Raw genomic sequence first — 20839 nt, 5'->3', positions numbered from 1 at the left:
TTAGTCAACTTCTCAGGAGTTTTCAAAGAAATCAAGTGAAATAATCAAGGTGAGAGAATATCTATTTGTATAGATCTATACAAATTGCAACTTGTAGCTAATCAGCAGATTTATTTGCATATCAACAATTAATATGCTGAAGTTTTTAAACACATTTCTTTTGTAGAAGGTTAAACAATTCTTTTCTTAAGCCTCCTCCTTCCAAGCTGAAATACTTTCTTTAAAATAGAACGTAAAAGTCAGTTTCAGCTTAATTTAGCCAAATGGTCCCAAATGTTAAGTTAGTGGAGTTCAAATTAATGCAATCCTGCTAAATGCATACAATACTTAGTTGCAATTTTTAGTTTTTACAAATAATTTTTCTCTGTAGTGTAAAAAAAAATTTTAAGCCTAGTTTTATGTGGAAATCCAAATTACTTGTATATTTGAGAATATGAGAAGACTTTTATCAGGTTGCAGTGTTGTTCTACAACCCATTGGTAAGCTTCTTTTCTAAGATTATGTATTATTCAACCTCTTTTTTCTTTAATCCCTGAGGGCCAACACCATGGCCTGACAGTGTCCTTTGGTACTTCTTACGTTACTTAACTATCCGAAGTGTGAAAAGATGAAAAAGAATAAGACAGATGGGTTGATAGAAAAGAAAAGTGAAAGTCAAAAAAGAAAAAAAAATGTTGGATGGTAGAAACTGCCTAAAGGACCACAGACAGTTCCTTCTAATGCTGTACGTTGGCTCCATGATACAGGTCACAGGACATCAATTCGCTTATCAGCCTAAGTATGCTACTCTGTTAACTCCTCTGGTGAGTATTTTACTTGCCAACTGTAGCCTGTCTGACCTGTTACACCAGCTGACTAAAATATTGTCAATAACTTTTATACATTTTCATGTGTGACAGTTATCAGGAATAGATATTAAGTTCATTAGATGACCCATTTTATATATTTATTTTGGCTGTTGGGAAATTGAATTCTTGAACTACAGGCCTCATATGAAATTAGCTTTTTTCCCCTACCAACAAATATTCTTGTTTATTTATTTGGAAAACTGCTTTGTCATGTCAGAGGATTGTAACACAGAGTTTAAATCCAAAGAAGTTGTAAACTCTCTGTACAGTAGTCCTTGATGTGCCTCGCCCTCCATGTTAGTTAATACAGAATTGGACTGCCTGGTGCAGTGGAAGAATTTAGGTGGTGGTGAATAGAATTTGTTTTAAGTTTACAATAGCCTGATAATTTGCCAGTTGGATCTCACATCCTTTATGAATTTCTCTCTATAGGCCATTTTAGAGGGGAAAAAAATCTGTATTTGTCAAGGTTCTTATGCTTGCTTAGTGTCAGCACATGCTTTTCTGAATATAAAAATCATTGGATTTGGTGTCAAGAAATCTGGGTTTGTAATTTTTCAGATTTAGAAATGTATGGGTTGATAAGCCACCGTTCATGCATTTTGGTGGGAATTGGTTAAATCTTTCTGGAATGTAATTTGCAGTATTCATCAGAACAGAAGTGTCATTGACCTAGCAATTCTGCTTCTAGAATTTGTTAAGGAGACGATGTATGTAGAGAGATGTACGTGCAAAGACGTTCATGGCAGTGTTTATGATAACAGGAAATTGTGAACAATCTTAAGTGTTCACCAGTAAGGAGATTGGATGAATGAACAAATAAAAAGGGTGTATCTGCACACTGGAACAATATACAGTCATTAATAATGATCATGTGTTTACAGATTTGAAAAAAAAAATCCATAGCACATTAAGTGGTTAAAGCTAGTTATAAAATCATTCATATGTCTTAGCCAAGACATGGAAACAACCCAAACGTCCATCAACAGATGACTGGATAAAGAAGATGTGGTACATATATACAATGGAACACTACTCAGCCATAAAAAAGAATAAAATAATGCCATTTGCAGCAACATGGATGGACCTGAAGATTGCCATTCTAAGTGAAGTGGGCTGGAAAGAGAAAGAAAAATGCCATATGATATCATTTATGTGAGGAATTGAAAAAATAATAACAACAATAATAATGACACAAATGAATACTAATTATTATTTTGACTTCTTGAATATGTGTAAGCACATTCGACTGTCCTTTATGATTGGATTACTGCATTCCGTTGATTCTTATTTTGTAGTTGGCTTTATTCCTTTGATAACTATGTAAGTTTAAAAACTAAAGCTCTAATCTGTTCTTAGAAACAGTAATTAGTACATACATGTAAACTAAAAAAAAGTGCGGTATACTTTATGTATTTACATGCAATATAATGTATATGTGCAGTTGAACTGTAATCTACATAATAAAACTGAAAAAAGAAAAGAATCGTTCATATGACAATCTCATTCAAGCAAAATTGTATATATGTATATATTTTTGAAATGTGTATATTTATATATAACTTCTGTATAAATTTTATAGCTTGGCTTTTATGATTTTTTTTAACTTGTTATTTTGAAGTGATTATAGATTCACAGGAAATTGCAAAAAAAAGTACAGGGAGGTTCCTTGCATCCTTCCCTATCTCCCCCAGTGGTAACTGTAATTCAGGACCAAAATCAGGAAATTGACATTGGTACAGTCCACAGCGGGTATGGAGATTTCAGCAGTAAGTTATACGTGCGATTTCATCACCCACCACCACCACAATCAAGATATATAACCTTCATCCCAACAAGGCTCTTGTGCTTTCCCTTTGTAGCCACATCTGTTCTTACCTTCACCACCTCTAACTCCTGGCAGCCACTAATCAGTTTTCCATCTCTATAATTTTATTTCAAGAAGGTTGTAGAAATGGAATGATACCATATGTAACATTTTGAGATTAGCTCTTTCATTCAGCATAGTGTCCTTGAGATCTATTCAAGTTGTTCTATACATCATAGTTCATTCCTTTTTATTGCTGAGTAGTATTCTGTGTTATGTATATACCATAATTTAAACAGTGACCTATTGAAGGGCATTTGTTTCCAGTTTTTGGCTCTTGTGAATAAAGCTGCTGTGAATATTTGTGTACAGGCTTTTTGTGTGAATATAAGCTTTTATTTCATGGAGATAGATACTCAAGAGTGCAATTTCTGGCTTATATGGTAAATGTTATTTTTATACAAAACTGCCAAAATTGTTTTCCGGAGTGGCTGTATCCTTTTACATTCCCACCAGTAATGTATGTGATATCCACTTTCTCTGCATCCTTGCCAGCATTTGATGTTGTCACTCTTTTTTTATTTTAACAGTTTTGATAGGTGTGTAGTGTTACTTCATGGTGGTTTTAGCATGGTTCATTTTTACAATAATAAAAAATAAGAAAAATTTTCTTTCTAAAAGAGAATTATTATCTAGATTTAAGTTTCTTTTCTGCCACTTGTTAAATGTTACTTAATACTGAGAAATTTTGCTAGGTGAATAAGGAGTATTGATTTCCTTTGTAATCCACTAAGGTTATACTTCTACTGTAGTAAAATATTAATGAAAATAAAATCAAAGCAGAACACCTACAGTTGTTTGACACAGCTGTTTTGATTCTATTTCAAAATCTAAAACTACTTCCAAAATTACTAAATTATGTCTTATACTTCCGCTGTGCCCCATGGGGGGAAGAAAGGCTAAGACTGGCAAATTGCTTGTAAGATGTGTTAAGGAATAAATACATGCAAAGTTCACAATTTAACACTTGTGGTTTGTTTTGTTGTTGAGGATTAGGGAACTCGCATTATTGAGCTGAGTGCTGAGCATTTTCCATACATTGCCACATAGTCCTCACAACTATCTTATGAGACAGTGACATCCTTACTTCCATTTTACCCGTGAGGAAACAGGCTCTCAATTGAAGTGTCTTGGCTCATCATACCAATAGGCATGAGGAAAGTGGAATTTAAATATGTGGCTTTGAAATCTGCACTCTTTCCTTTATATAGGGGCATACATTGTCTTCAGTAATGGGAATGATTGGAAATCCATGTGGGCAGTATCATGCATGAGTTTGTTAATTGATGGTAATGGTTAAATTGAGAGGTGGTGCACTTGGAGTTTAAGCACTGAAACTGACCAGTCTGTGCATCTTGTGGGTACAGAGTCATCAATATTATTTCTGTCGATACGCCTTCCTAGTGCTTCAATTTGGCATATTATTTTAGTGTACAGAATTTTTAAAGATTATATGCTTGACTATTTTCTGCTTTAGTAACAGTTACTGGTTTATCCAAGTTTGCTGGCCCAACAGTTGGCAGCAGTGGTTAATTATAGTGGTGGTTGTGAGCACATGGTTAGGCTTTGTTACATGTGCTACTAGAGGCATCGTTATCATTGTTGCTGTACACATGATCTCTTTGTTTTTTGCTAAAAATCTGAAGATGATCGTAGACACTTAACCGTCGTATACCAGGGTCGTATACTTGCTGCTGCTGTGAGAGTTCTGATGGTGTATATTTTTGATCCTGTGCTCATTGGCTTCGTATTTCACGTAGGGTAAGATGCAAGTTCCTTAACATGGCATTAAGGTTCTTCTCTTTTTTTGCTCTTGTTTACCTTGCCAGTCTTCTCTGCTACCTACACGCCCCAGTTACTTAACTGTGTTTGTGCACTTAGTAGAGATTACATAGATTAGTTGAGACATAATTTAGAAATAATCTAGCTGTATTATTGCTACTCCGTGGGGAATTTTCTCGTGGAAGCTCTCTCTGTAGCACGTGGAGGGTGAGAAGTTGAGGTTGATGACAATTCTCTCCCGAGGGAGATTCTTTTCATGAAATCAAAGTAGGGAAGAGACTTAGCCCAGAAATGGAGTGGTGATGTTTAAGACCTTCCCTATAGTTGTGAAAATCTTAATAACCACTTCCTTGCTGAATCATCTTCAGGGAAGCCCAAGGAAGGTTCTTAAAACTGGGCCAGTTTCAGACATTCCAGTGTAAATGAGAGGGTCTGGGGCCTGGCTCTTCAGTCCCATAGGTCTCATGGTCCATGGGGGTTGTCACCTGCAAAGTCCATCTGTTTATGCTGCCGCTGGGATGATAGCAGTCCTGGGAAGGAGGAGCCTGATCTGCGGTCACACATAAGGGTTGCTTCAGACAGAGCCGCACCATGGTCATTGGATCAGTATGTTTGTTTATCTAGAATTTAGTTCACTTAGCAAATGGTTTGGTTAAGAGATGACTAGTTTTTAGTATTTATCCCTCATCTCTCACTAATGACATTTTCCAAGTTGACCTGGTTGTGGAGTTTATTAATACAGGAAGTGTGGAGTTTATTAATACAGGAAGTTGGAGGACCTCTGAGTGTTATTAATTTATTTTATCTATTTTGGTATGAATATTTGCTGCCTTTCCCCCCCTTTATTGTATACTTCCAGTGCTCCAAATCTGCTTTCAGAAACAGCATTCAGTTTCTAATTGTAATTGTCTTGGAAACATTGGCATATTTTGCAGTTCAACCTTACTTTTATTTACTGCAAATGATGATTTGTTAGTTGCCTGCTGCCAGAACATCTGAGCTCATTTGTTTGACTAAACAGTACTGTGCATAGATGCCTGTAACACGCAGCAACGGTTACCAGCCACCCCAGTTGCTTACCACCTCATTTTAGCTCTAAATCAAGCAAATGGGAAAGAAGATTATTCTTAACATGTTCCAAGAAGTTTAGAAAATTGGAGGATGGAGGGATGGGAGGAAAGGAATTCTATTATAACGATCAGTGTGTTGCTTTTGGCAAGGGTGTGCCTGGCTAACTTCCTTTGTAGAAATAACACTTCACAGTGTAGAAATCGCAGGGATACTGCAACAAACAGAGCTCTACAAATCCTTTATTTAATAGGTACTTACCATGTGTTTTCCTTCTTGCTGAGCCACTGTACCAGGCATGCTGGGGGGATGCACGGATGAATGAGACATTTTCCCTGTTCTCACGGAGCTTATAATCTGGACACTCAAGATGCTTCTGGCCTGAAGTGATCATTGAGGAGGTGGTGGCTGTGGTGCTGTTTCAGATCATGGCTGTGGGTAGAGGCCCAGGCCTGATGGGCTTAATCACAGAACTGGCAGGTGCTGGCCGGCTAACCATAAGACGGAGCTTCCAATAGAGGTGGGATGAGTCCCAGCCTTTCTGTCTCTCCATCCTTGAATGACAAAGAAACCAGACCGCTTCAAAAAGATATAGATATATGTATTTTACGTTTGGAAACAAATAAGTGTCTTTAAAAATATTTTAATAAAAATTTAAACTTGAGGACAGATCCTTGAGATCTGGAGAGTGTGAAGTGTTTCTTGAGGAACAGAAGGAAACAATTAATTTTGTCCTCCGGTAATGAAGTGTCTGAAAAAGGTGTTCATTGATTCAGTGCATTTTTATTAAGTGTCTGATTTGTACCAGGCTGGGAACACTGTGATGAGCAGGAAGCCCACAGTCTAGGGGGATCACAGACAAATAATTAGACAGTCTTGCTACCATTGCTTAGTTTCATGATTGGGTGTTTTGGGGACAGAAAGCAGGCCTCTTACCTGGTCTTTGATGATCAGAGGTGGTCTCCTGGAGGAAGTGATGTCCCAACCAACCTCACTAATACATGTTGGAATTAATCCTTTTTTTTTCAAGCTAATATTGTGTTAAAAAGAAATCAGAACGCTGTTTTGATTTTTGTTTTGGAAACACTTAATACCTTTTTCTTGAGAATGAGTTGAGAAACTGAACTCTGTACTCCAGCCATCTGGTATATTTTTCCAAGATTGTAGTTTATCAGTCTCCAATGTTGATTAATCTCTACTTACCAGAACCTGCCAGGCTCTCTGTGACTGCCATGCCTTTGCATTTGATATTCCTTGTGTTTGGAAAACCCTCCCCTTTTGCCTGCCCAACTGGCTTATCTTGCTCCTTCAGGACAGATAGTCACTTCCTCCAGGATGCCTTCCTCGACTGCCAATAGGTGGGTTGGGTGCACTTCCTTTAACCACATGCGTGGGACTGGGCTTGGTCTTCATACTTCCCCTGCATCAAATAGCCTGTCTGCTTCTTCATTTTTCTATGTAGCCTGGAGGCTGAGACAGCATCTTTCACAGAGCCCAGCTTGTCCTGGGCACCCAGGCAGTGTTTGTTGAACGAACAAATTCCAAAACTTTTGAGGGTTATAGCCACATGTATGTAATTGAAGCTCTTGGTTCCAGTTGGTTTTAAGAGAGTATTATTGACTGAAGAAAGTAGATGCACCAGTGAAACAGATTTTATGCATGTGGTCTAGTTATTAACCTCATAAAACTCTTTACAATCTTTTGCATTTTATACCTCTTTACTTTTGTTTTTTGCCCAAGTAACCCATAAACTGAGTAATTCATAGTTCCCACTTCTTGCCAACTACTAATGTACATTATTAAATCTGACCACAGTGATTTATTAATTAGAAGTCTTTTGGTTGTTAACAGAAATCAATTTGATTTAGCATTTGTCAGGAAGAGGGGCTTATGCGATAAAGAGACAGGACTGTCTTAAAGAATCTAAGATCAAAAACACAGCAAGTCTTCAGGCAGAGTGGGTCCCAAGGATTGGAAGGCCAGCAGGAATCCTGAGAGTCTTTTCTGTTTATCTTTGCTTCTCAGTGGATAGAGGATGGCTTCCTATAACCCTCAGCTTTACAGCCTAGTTCCAGCCATATGCCAAATCTGTCTTTCCATCTCAATTCCAATCCCCCAAGACTCTGGCATAGCTTTTGTGAGATGTTTATTCAGTCAGCTGTGGCCAGGGAGTGGGGTCCGGCTGAATAAGCCTGTCTGCCTCTACTCCCCCCTGAGGGGTAGGTGGGAAGGTAGGAGAAAGGGACGGGGAGGACAGCAGATGGAGAGAGAATACATGGTGGGCAGATGCTCCAGAAATACCTAATACAGTGATGAAGGCCAGGGACCTGTATACACTACCTAGAAGTCATTTCTAGGTTATTTTGTCTAAAAAATGTTCAATCTTAGGAGACACTGAAAGATTTGCTGTGAAGAGATTATATTTATCTTTTTGAATATGAGTATAATTTGAGATTCTGAAGGTAATGGCCTAGTCACTGAAGTAATTAGTGAGTTTTAGCTTTGTGTGTATGTATAGTACTTGTTATATGTGATACCGTCTTCAGTTGCTAGGAAACAAGTTCTAGAACAACTCTGATAGAAATAAAAGATGAGACCATTCGGAGTTTTCTCATAGCCACATTAAAAATGTAAAGTGAGACAGGTGAAATTAACTTTAACAGTATATTTTATTTAGCTCAGTATATCCCAAATGTTATAATTTCAAGAACATAAGGATTAGTAATGAAGTATTTTCTATATTTAAACAAATCTGTGAAATCTGGTATGTATTTTATATGCCAGTGCATCTCCCTTTGGGCTGGCCACATCTCAAGTGGTCAGCCACTACATGCAGAGCTAGTGGTTGCCATGTTGGACAGCATAGTTCTAGAAATAGCTAAGGCAATCTGTTTTCTTTCATAGTTTCTCTAAAATTTTCTTGTCAAAAGCCTTAATGCTTATGGATTGCTCTTTTTAAAAGTATACAACAGCAGGGAACCCTAGGAGGTAGGGATTTTTAAACTAGCCAAGAAAGAGTTGCCTGCTTGGAGAATTTGCTGTGTGCCATGTGTATTGGCAGAAAAGAACACAAAAATGTTAACAATCACCAGGCTCTGAAGCTGCTACTTGTTCTTCCTAGACTCCTGATTCCGGGAATGTTGCTTAAACTCCTTGGAAGCCTTAGTTTGCTTATCTATTAAAATAGGGTTTATAGCCGCCCTACTTATTAGACGAGGTTTTCATGGAATTTAAATGGGCTAATAAATGTAGAAGTGCTTTGAAAAACATTAAAAGGGTTATACAGATTTAAAGCATTGTTTTAATTTATTAACTGGGGAAAAAACAACTGTGTTTGGAGTCAATAATAGCTGTCATTTATTGAGGTTTTACTTTGTGCCAGGCACTGTTCTTAGTGCTTTATACATATTACATAATTTAATAATAACAACACCTTTTGAAGCAGGTACTGTTACTATAATCTCTGCTTTATGTATGACAAAACTAAAACATAGACTTAAACTATCCCAAGGTTATGTACATGGTTAGTAACTAGTTGAATTGGAATTTGGAATGCACCTTTTTTTATATACAGTGGCAAAATGCACATGACACAAAATTGATCATTTTAACCATTTTCAAGTGTACATTTTTGTGGTATTAAGTACACTCACATTGTTTGTTTAACTGTCTCTACCCTCCGTCTCTTCATCTTCCCCAACTGAAACTCCATACTTAACACACACTAACTCCCCATTCCCCACCTCCCTGTCCCCAGTCACACCAATGGCAACCATCAGTCTTCTTTATGTCTCAATGAACTTGACTACTCTAGAAACCTTATATAAGTGGAATCATACAATATTAGTCTTTTTTGACTGGCTGAATTTCACTGAACATAATGCCTCCAAGGTTCATCCATGTTGCAGCGTGAGTCAGAATTTTCCTTTCTAAGGCTGATATTCCCTTGTATGTATGTACCACATTTTGTGCCATCATTCTTCCATTGATGGACACTTTGGTAGCTTCCACCTTTTGGCCTTTGTGAATAATGCTGCTGTGAATGTGGGTGTACAGATACCTGTTCAAGTCCCTGCTTTTAATCCTTTTGAGTATACGTATACCCAGAAGTGGAATTACTGGATCATATGGTAATTCCATATTTGAGTTTTTGAAAAATTGCAATCTTGTTTTTCACAGCACCTGCTCTATTTTAGGTACCAGCAATGCGCAAGGGTCCCAGTTTCTCTCTACATCCCCTCTAACACTTCTTTCTTTCTTTTCTTTTTTAAAAATAATAGCTATCCTAATGGGTGTGAAATGGAATTCATTATTGTTTTGATTTGTATTTCTCTGGTGACTAGTGATGTGGAGCATCTTTTCATAGATCTGTTGGCCATTTTTATGTCGTCTTTGGAGAAATGTCTGTCTGAATTCTTTGCCCATTTTTCAGGTGCATTGTTTTTGTTGTTGTTGAGTTAGAGTTTTTTAAAAAACACATTCTGGATATTAATGCCTTATCACATATATGATTTGGAAATATTTTCTCCCATTCTGTTGGGTTGACTTTTCACTCTGTTGATAGTATTCTTTGATGTGCAAAAGTTTTTTTTTTTCCTTTTTGAATTAACCTGTATTTTATTATTATTTTTCTTTGAAAAAGTTTAAAAATTTTTTTATTGAGGTATAGTTGACTTACCAGAAGTTTTTAATTTTTTTGTCTCTTATTTTTATTTTATTTTTTAAAAACTGAGGTATAGTCAATTACAATGTGTCAATTTCTGGTGTACAGCACAATGTCCCAGTCTTGCATATACATACATATATTCGTTTTCATTTTTTTTCCATTAAAGGTTACTACAAGATATTGAGCATAGTTCCCTGTGCTATACAAAAGAAACTTTTAAAAAAAATCTGTTTTTATATATAGTGGCTAACATTTGTAAATATCAAACTCCCATATTTATCCCCTCCCACCCCTTTTCCCCAGTAACCGTTAAGATTGCTTGCTAAGGCTGAGAGCCCATTTCTGTTTTGTAGATGAGTTCATGGTGTCCTTCTTTTTTAGATTTCACATATGAATGATAATATGGTATTTTTCTTTTTCTGGCTTAAAAAGTTTTTAATTTTGATGAAGTTCAATTTGCTTAGATTTTCTTTTGATACTTGTGTTTTTGGTGTCATATTCAAGAAATCATTGCTGAATCCACTGTCATTTAGCTTCTTGTGTTTTTATGAGTTCTAAGAGTTTTATGGCCGTCTCTGTCTGTGTCTCCTGTTTCTGTGTCACTTTGTGTCTTTTTCTGTATACTTATATATACTATTCACTTATAAATTATTGAAGCTTATGTGTGTGTTCTCTTGTTTCTTGTCTTGTTTCTTCTTTGTTGTTGAACTGTTTGAAAGCATTATAGAGATCATGAGACTTCATGTATCTCCTAAATAAGTATAATCCTATGATCAGTACTGCCCTTGGAACTGGCCATATGGAGTCCCTGCCTTAGGCTGTGTACTTGAGAATGCCTTTCTCGAATTTTTCTAAGTCCTTCCAGCCCCACCCCTCCTCCCTGCCCCAATACCTAAAACACAGGGTGTCCCAAATGCTTTTCTTTTAGTAGTCTCACATTGAGAATTGTGGTAAAATTTCTTTCTTTTTTAAAATTGAAGTACAGTCAACTACAATGTGTCAGCTTCTGGTGTATAGCACAATGTCCCATTCATGCGTATACTTGCATATATTCATTTTCATGTTTTTAAAAAAATTTCTAATTACATTGAGACTAGAAGCTTAACTTTATTTTGCTGATTTTATTATTTACCACTGCATATCATATTTTCCTTCTAAATTGCCTTTCTTTGTTTTTATATATTCCTTTAACTGGTTAGTATGTACATAGTTAGTGTTATAGTTATTAATTACCTTTCTTCTATCTCTCCAGTACCGAGTTGAAGCTCTTGGAGGAGGCCACCATTTCAGTCTGCAGGTCTTTAGGTAAGGAGGAAAAATAAGTGTGTGTGATTGTGTGTGTGTGTGTGTATGTGCACATATCGTGTACAGCACGATGTCCCAGTCATGCAGATATATATATATATACACACACATATTTGTTTTTGATGAGGTCTCTTTATTGGTTTATTAAGGTCTTTTTCAGCTCTGAACTTTTCTTTATTGTGACTTTGATTTTCTTTGTGTTTTAGTTTCCTCTCACTCAACCTGGGATCACCTGTAACGTTCAGGTTGGATCTTTCGTCTTTGTCCTCTGCATCTTCCTTTTGTTTGTCTCTGTTATTTTCTTGTAGTTCCTCCTTTATATCTTTGATTCAATGTTTTACACATTGCAGTTCTCAAGATTCTAGTGTATCTTTTAGTCGTTACTGCATTTTTTATTTTAAATCATTCCTAGGTTTTCCTAAGCTGTCAGACGACTCTCTTTTTGTTACACTCATTTCCCCCAGTGACCTTCTGCTCTTTTTAAAAAACAAATAGTTAATTTTCCTGTTTTCCACTGGTAATGCTTTTGTACTGTTTTAGCTTGAAGACAGTATATTGCTATTTTCTAACTAATTTCTAGAACTCTGGAAGGTTGTATTTTATGCAGGTTTGCTTGATTTAAATGGGAACGTCTGTTACTCTTTCTCCTTTGCTCTGAACACACAGAGATGCACTTGCAAACATGAACTGGTTTTAAAAAACAATTTATCTTGAAATCTCAGGATATTCTTTCAGTAAAGTAAACCCCAAGCTTAAAAGTAGGAGTTTTTTTTTTGTTTCAAAGTGAAACTCTAAGCATATCTAGTATTTAATTGCATCTGTATACTGGATTGTGAAAGCTGGGCAAAACTCACCCTGACTTACAACACAGGTTGCATCTTGCCACTCACAGTGGGTTTCTCCAGCCAGCAGCAGTGGGCATCACCTGGGAGACTGTTACGAATGCAGAATCACAGCTCACACTCCACACATGTGAATTTAATTAAATTCTGATGTGACTCAGAATTTAAACCTCAGTAAGAATTCTGTGTGACTTAAATGTACATTAAGCTTTGAGAAGCACTGTCAGCTTCAGTAGTGCAGAGTGGCCCTGGGATTCTGCACTTTCAGTAGGCTCCAGGATGATGCTGTTGCCACGCGTCCCTGAACCACACTTGGAGTAGCAGGGTGCTTCACGTTTTGTCACAGTGAGAAGGTTGTGCGGTTACTTGCATTGACTCTCAAGCTGTGACAAGAACACATACCCAGCACATAGACGTGGGTTAATTTGACAGTTATTGAGCACAAAGTAGGTATGCTGTAATGGTGTGCTTAATCTCTTACACATGTTTTCTTTACAGTTTTGGATTCTGAAATGAAATGGCTATTTTCTTCTACAGTTTTCATTTGTAAATCATTTTGTTGTTGTTGTTGTTTAGAATTAAGACCAAGCAGCAGTTTTTCTTGTTGCTAGTTTCCCTAATTAGATTTGAAGTTGACAATAAGGTTGGTCCATGATAAACTTCAATTTGACATTTGGTTTTATAAATGTTATGATATGCTCACTTTGATTTCAGTTCTTAATATTAACTTCTAAAACCTTTTCTTCTCTCGCAGTTGAAAATAATCCTCGAACAGGAAACCTTGGTGCACTAATTAAGGTCTTCCTTTCTAGAACCAAAGAACTGAAAGTTTCAGCAGAATGTCAGAAGTAAGCTGGTTGATTAAATCACATTCTCTTTATATTTAATCTGTATTTAATAATATGAGTATTTTTCATTTATTGTTAGAAATAGATTATGGTCTTTGGAAGGCTATAAAGGAATGGTCCTCATTATTAAGGGGAAATAGTAAAAGAGAAATTTTAATTTACTGTCCAAATCGTTGGGGTGAGATTATAAATTCTGGGATCTGTTTGATTTCAGCATTTTAGACAATCTTTAGAAATACATTCTTTAAGAAGATTAATAGTGTAATTATTATTAAAAAAGGTGATCTTCTCTCATTATCACCGCCGTTATATCTAGTTTAAGTAATGACTTAGTGTGAGTATTATCTCATTCCACATTTGTTTCCTTTCTTTCATATCAGATGAACGAAGCTTCAGGTTAGGTATTACGGTTTCATATTTATATAGTGGAAGGTTAACATTTTATTCACTCAAGCATTTTTTGAAGCCAGTTTTTGGATGATAGTCTCTTAAAAGATTGCTTATTGCCCTGCTTCCAATTTATATGAAATCCAATTAAAATTTTTCTTGTGAGTCCATGACTACAAATAGCAGGTATTACACTGTGCAGCTGATGATGCCCCATTTAAAATTTTGGTTGTGTATTTATTTGCAAATACTCTCTTCATGTTACTTTTTACTTATTTTATTTTTTATTTGAGTTGCCTAGGTATGGGACAGCTATAAAGTTAAGAATAAAAAGCATGCCTAAAGGAAAATTTTTTGAAATTGCCTCCCTATATGAAATACACAGAATGAAATATGAAGTAAACTGTAATAGATATCCCTGGTCCATAGTCATAAATCATGAGCCATGACGAGATATGGACATTGTTCTAATATTACAAACAGAATGGGTGAAATAATTGAGAAATCATGGACTAGAAATAAACCGACCATGCTTATGGTTAAATATTGATTCTTGTGTGATTTTGGTCTTTCTAGCCACATCTTCATTTGGCAGACACACAACGCTTTGTTTATTATTTGCTGTTTGCTGAAAGTGTTCATTTGTGAGATGTCAGAGGAAGAGCTACAACTTCATTTCACTTATGAAGAAAAATCTCCTGGCAGTTACAGTAAGTATTGCCTTTGAAAATATTCTTGGGATCACATGTGTAGCATATAAAGATAAACTTTGAAGAATAAAAGTATAATTTTGAAAATTCCGTTTTTCCTCTCATGATTTTCATTTTTAAATGACATGACGTCGTCACTCTTTAGTCCCCTATATTGATTTAAATTAGCCAAGACTCTTACAGGTTTTTCAGTAGGATTGAGACTTACTTATTCTGACTTCCATGCATATGGGAAATAAAAATAAAAATCACAAGTATTCCTTTCAGGAAACATGCCAAGTTAAGTACCATTAGTAGACCAGTACATTATTAATCAGAATTACACATTTTATAAATGTTAAAGGTTACTTTCATAGGATGTAACAGTTTCTGAGCCTGGGTGTCTTTGGGACTATTTGATCAGAAATAGTATTTTTGTGGATAACTTTATGATGCCAAGGTGTTACTGTCTTTTTTTCAAGGTAACAGGAAAAGGTTACCATTTCCTCCTGATATTGCTGAGATATTTTTTCCCCTGTAGTTACTGGGGCCTATAGTTTTCAAGATCAACTGCTGGTGTTTCATTTCTTAGCACTGAAACTTACAACCTGGAAAATACAAGGGCGGTGGGATTGTTAACAGTGAAATACAGGGTATGTGACATGTTGCATCTGCCCTGCAGCACACTTGTCTCTTGCTGAAGGCAAAGGCGCTGCTGCTTCTGAGTTTCCTGGATTCATTTTTCAAAACACACCTCTGCCCTGATTAGGCTTTCTTGTCCACTGAGAGCCTTATACACTGAGTATGTTTAATAATTTGCTACTTTGATAATCAGCTATCTGTATTTGTTAAGTATGTACTGATATTTAAATGGTTAGAGCTTTTAATCAGGGTTATGTCTTGCATGTGTTAGTTTTGCTAATGATAGGTTTTGTTTTTGTGGTACCAGCAGTGCCAAAGCATCGTTCTGCTTAGTGAGTTTAAAACCTTTCCACGAAGTTCTAGTAGCAAGAATGGAGTGAATGTTTATCTCCATGGGGCCTGAGAGCTTAGTCCAAACACACCTGCAAACCCAACAGTTTATTTTGTGTTATGTCACAAAAACTGGCAAATATTGTGCTTTATGTAACACAATATCATTTTTATTTTAATGTAAAATCATTTTTTCAATACTTGCCGTTGAGCAAATTGATGCACTCGAGAGACACACTGTATTCATTTGGGGGCCAAACATCTTCCCAGAATACCCTCTCTGTGCCTGCACTCCCCACTCACACCCAAGCCTGAGAAGCAGGATTCTGTCGCATACCCCAGGTAGCCTGGTGTAGAGGCAGGACAGAAACAACGCTTTACAACCACGGCCACTTTACCAAGATGGTTGCCTCACTGAAAGAGCCATCTGTGAGGTCTGGTGTTTGGTGATTCTGTATGTTACCGCCTGTCCTCTTTTTTAACAGGGTTAGCAGTTCAGGAGTTTTTACATGCTCTTTTGTTTTTTTTATTTGCATTTGAGCCTCCTGTTTGTCCACCAGCTTAAGTCTAGTTGCTTGCTGTTTTTGGCATATGTAATTCTTTTCATCTTAGCCTTTCATGTTGTTACTTTGAGATTTCTACTTCTTATCACTAGTATAAGTCCTTTTTAATATTTTCTATCAGTGTCTTTTTTATACTTTATAAAAGTGTGATAGCAGTAAATGATTGCACAGATACTGTTGAATGGGAAGAAAAAATGGAACCTCATTTTGCATAGCTGAAAACATCCATTTATTAGCCAATATCTGAATATCTGACCTAGGTGTGTGAAAGACTGTTCAGGGATGGGTAATACACAGCCGTACAGGTTTGAAGTTTGAATCGACGGAAGTAGAGGACCGCCTGCAAACAATTGAGCAAGGTCAACTGAGGCATTTTAGGACTGTTGGGTTATTACAGCACACTGAATTGTTTGTTTACCCTGGTTCACTGTAGTGCTGCTGTCATCAGATGAATACTGCTGCCATATTCAGTGGAACCATCTTTCTGAGGGTAATGTGACTCTCAGCTCTCAGTTTGTAATTGAAATTTGTGAGGATTTCATACTTGAACATTTTCCCACAGACTACGTATGATGTGGGAGTAGACTGTTTGCTAGAGAGAACTTGTACCATTATGCAAAGACAGCTCTTTCCACTGTCTTTGCCTTTGGGAATAGTCAAGGGGAGGAAGCCAGCCCTGGGCAAAACTATGAAGCGCTACAAAACTGTTTGCATTTTCCCTTTGCTTTCAACGTGAGTTTTCTATTCCTCTGCTTGGTATTATGTCCCATTCTTGCCAACCTAATAACTGGTATTTATTTTACATTTTGTACCACATAAAACCAATATTTTAAGTCCTTAGGGATCTAAATCTGTTGCTGGTTTCTGCAAGCACTTATGGTGACTTGTTTCCTTATGTCTTTGATGATGTTGACTGTGAGCTTTTATTTGTTTGATCTTAATCTGAGGCCTCAAATAAGGGAGGGACTTGCATTTGCTTCTAAAGGGATCCAAGGTCTGCACCGTAGGCCACTTGAGTCTCCTTCAAGAGTTCTTGGCTTAATGTGGCCCTCAGGTTCAGCTTCCCAGTGGCAAGGCTGATGGCTCAGTCTCCCAGGATCTGGCTTCATCCACAGGGACACCAGATCCTTAGAGTTTGCTCATTGTGCAGTGTTTTACTCCGGATTTGCTTGTGGTGGTTCTTTTTGATTATGGTGCTGGGGTCCTTGGAGATTTCCTTAACCTTCCGGAAGCCCATCAATGCACTGAAGAGTGTATTTTAGCCAAGAACAAGTTGTTTTGGACTGGAGGGCTCTTTGGAGTAACGACTCCACTATTCTGCTGCCAACGGAAGGCCACTATAGTTTCCTTAAAATATTTTTTTACTTTTTTTCAATGAGGGAAGACACCTTTGGGGATTGAGAGACTGAAGATAGAAGTGAAAAAAGGAGGGATGAGCTGAAAGAAGGTCCAGGGATGTAGGAGACACTAGGATCCAGAGCATGAAGAGGGAGTGTAGGTTTGCTTTGGAAGAATGTGCCACCTGTGTCCCTTGGCGGGCAGCTGTGTGGATGCTGAGGACGAGGACGAGGACAAGGAGGAGGTGGAGGTCTTCTTCTGAGAGCTGGGGAGAGCGAGGTGTGCGGGCCTGAGGAGCTTGGGAACCAGTTTAGCACAGTTTTGTGCAGAGGAGGAAAGAGACTAGGGACTTGTCAAGTCCAGGTAAATGACTTGCTTGACTTCATTTCCTTGGCATAAAGTAGTTCAGTATAAATTTATTTCTAAAAATGATCAATTTTGTAGGACTCGCTCTGAAGCACAGTGGATTAAACATACGTGGTTATCTTTGCTTTCTCCTGAAACCCCAGTGAAATATCAGTAAGGGGATTTTTAACAAGTTATGAATTCATTAGGTTAAAGAGAAAGAGAGGGGGACGCATGTTAATAACATTTGCAAATTGGAAAATTGAGTAATGATGAGCTAAACTGATCAGTGAAAGCTGAGTGCTAAGTACCTTTGGGGTTGGAGAACTCCAGAAAAAAGCCAGTTCTTGCCTCAGAGCCCTGGAAAAGCTTAGGAGTTGGAAGTGCCTCTGTCTTAGAAGGCAGACAACCAGGGGAACTGATGGAAAGAAGCAGTTAGAGACCCAGACTCCCCCTGTCACGTAGTCATGAGACCACCCCCTCCCCAGTTTGACACCACAATCTGTTCTCTATAGAGACTATACGAGCGAGCGGGGCCTCCCTGTGTGAATCTCAGGCATGGTGGAGGGGGTGGCGTGCTGAGAACAGGGTTGAGAGAAAAGACTGCAATTGGAAGTCTTGATTTGGCCTCTAGAATGCTGGCACCCACCCCACTCCCTTTCCTGCCAGAAGATTAGTAGATACTCTTCTAGAGAAGATGAATCCAAAACACGGAAAGACTTAGAGAAACTGACATTTGGGTGCCCCTCATTGGAACAGCTCAGCATTTGCCTCCCCCCAGCAGGTAAATAGGGAAACAAGGATCTCATACTGTTGAGAAAACTTAGAATTTGTGTGACCAAAACAAATAGAAGAAAAAAAAATATGAGATGGAAATTTATGGGAAGAGAAGTTCTTTCCTAGGCATCAGACAAAAAATTTTATCTATTTTGTTGATAGATAGTTCCATAATATAATTATAGAATATGTTGTCTATTTAGATGTTAATTAAAGGTAACAGACAACTAAAATTTTTTGTTACAAAACAAACAAACAAACAGAAACCTAGTTTCCTTTTCATTCCTCTCTGGCTTAAAACCTTTTGAAACTCTTTGGAATTACCTTCCAAATCCATGGTGTATTCGTTTTACTAAGTGCAGTGGAGGTAAATCTCCTTCCTTTGAAAGTATCTTTGATTTTTTTTCCCATGGCTCGTGGCTGAAGTTCTGCCCCATAACCAAGTTCTTTCCTCTGCTTGAGCTAGGTCCCTTGGGCCTGAGGCCACTGTAGCTCAAGAGGTAAACCTAAAGTTGTGTGGTGGGTGGGTAAGTTATTTCCGTTTTTTTTTTTTTTTAAATTTTAATATAAAGCTTAATAGTTCAGTTTCATTAGCTATAGATCAGTAATGGAAAAAAAAAAAGAAAAAAAATACCCCACAATAGCTGAAAAATGTGACTTAGAGAAAAAAGTGCAGATTTATTCTTTTGAAATATTTAACATGAAAGACTTACAGTGTGACTTTGCAGAAAAATAAAAGTGCTTCTAGGAGCTCCTGACTTACCCTTTGGTCGTATAGTAGGTTACAGTGCGATTTGTGATACTTCTCTCCTCTCTCCCTTTCTTTCTTTTTTATGCAATCAGTGGAACAAAATGAATTAATCTTTAGTAATAGGCACATTTTATAATGAAACCTGGTAGGCTATATTATCCTTGAGGGTAATTAGAAGCATTTCTGTTTGACCACAGTAATAGTAGTCGACCAGAATCATTGCAGATTTTATTGGAATGGTGTGAGACATAGGTTTATAAATACTGTAATACATTAAGATGTGGACCAGTTAGAGAACAGTGAGTCCATTTGCTTTTCCTTAGTTTATGGAGGCATATTTGATTTTGGTAATTAGAAGTTTAAATACGACTTTTAATATTTTGGAATAATTCCACTATTAGCTTTACAATTAATATAGACAGTGACATAGACCATATTGTGGTTTTCTGAATAGAAGGTGGTAAGTAAGTGTAATCTAGCTATGTTTCTTCCATTTTAAGGAAGTCTGTTTTGCTCTGAATTTCCAGGCACCTTTGGAGTATAGATCTGTCAATTCTTGATTTAAGTTTTTTAAAAATTGTATTTTTTAGTTGAAGTATAGTTTGTTTACAATATTGTGTCAATTTCTGATGTACAACATAATGTTTGTCATACATATATGTACATATATTCCTTTTCATATTCTTTTTCATTATAGATTACAAGATACGGACTATAGTTCTCTGTACTACACAGTATAAGCTTGTTTATCTATTTTTTATATAGTAGTTTGTATCTGCAAATCTTGAAAAAAATACGGAACTCTACAGAATTTGCATGCCGTCCCTGTGCAGGGGCCACGCTGATCTTCAGCGTGCTGTTCCAGCTTTAGTGTCCGTGCTGCCCAAGCCAGTGCTGAAGTCTTTGTATTTGTATCAGCACAGTATTGAGCAGCGTTGGGAAACTGGCAGCATGACTTTCTGAATACAAAAAAGACAACAATGCTTAGCTCTTTAAAGATCTTTTAATATTCTTTTTAATAACTACATGTAACCTGATTTAAGTAGCCCGCATGTTTCTTTTTTCTGGCCGCTGCTTTGTTTTCCATCAGTGCTGATTTTTCCCCCCTTTCTCCGGTGAGTGCTTTAAAAATTTTTCTTTTCTCTCTCTCTTTCCCACCTGCTTCTCCAACTCTAATGGAAGGTATTTGATTATAACAGCATTTTATTATCTCTGGTTCTCTCCCAAAGGCCAAAATAGAAGAGTTCTCCCTCAGTATGTGATACTGAAAGGGTGCTGAACAGAAAGCACCAGCAGGACTGTCCCCAGCTGAGTCTCAGGGGCAGCTTATGAGAGCTGTGAGGGACCATAAATCTTGCCTTTCTTTCTGTCTCTCTTTTTGCTTTCTCGTCTTTCTCCCTTCCTCTGGTGATACTCACAGGGACCAGGGAAGTGCATTAGGGCTTTAAAGCGGGAGAACCCCAGGATGGGGTGGGATTTCAGTGCCCTTGTTCTGCACAGTATTCATAATAAGAGTTTATATTTATTTCTTGTTTGGAGAGATTATCTCTAAATAGTGTATTTAAGTCAAGGATTTGAGTGTGTGTTGAAGGTGTATGTAGTATGTCATCTTGATGTGTAAACTAATACGTGGAATTTCGGATCTCTCCGCTACTATGGCTCGTAGTACTTACTTACCACGGAGTGTGTTTAGGGTCTTCAGAGAAACATGGGTTAGTTTACTGGATTTTTTTCCCAGCTTTGTATAGAAACAGGTCTTCAAAAATAATTTGTAAGATTTTTTCCCCCTTT

General features: G+C 37.2%; 1 protein-coding gene across 6 annotated transcripts in view; it reads left to right on the top strand.

Annotated features, from left to right (window-relative positions):
• Positions 1-20839, top strand: part of DYM (dymeclin) — a 310625-nt gene that overhangs the window by 32727 nt on the left and 257059 nt on the right. For all 6 annotated transcript variants that reach the window (XM_032470527.1, XM_032470531.1, XM_032470529.1 and 3 more), the window contains 3 exons: positions 11484-11536; positions 13133-13226; positions 14190-14323. In XM_032470527.1, the coding sequence (XP_032326418.1) occupies positions 11484-11536; positions 13133-13226; positions 14190-14323 (281 nt within the window). The remainder of the gene's footprint in view (positions 1-11483; positions 11537-13132; positions 13227-14189; positions 14324-20839) is intronic.

This window comes from Camelus ferus, chromosome 30 (assembly GCF_009834535.1).
Source record: "Camelus ferus isolate YT-003-E chromosome 30, BCGSAC_Cfer_1.0, whole genome shotgun sequence".
In the NCBI taxonomy this organism is placed as follows: Eukaryota; Metazoa; Chordata; class Mammalia; order Artiodactyla; family Camelidae; genus Camelus; species Camelus ferus.
The sequence above is the reverse complement of the archived record's forward strand: the minus strand, read 5'-3'. Positions and strand labels throughout refer to the sequence as shown.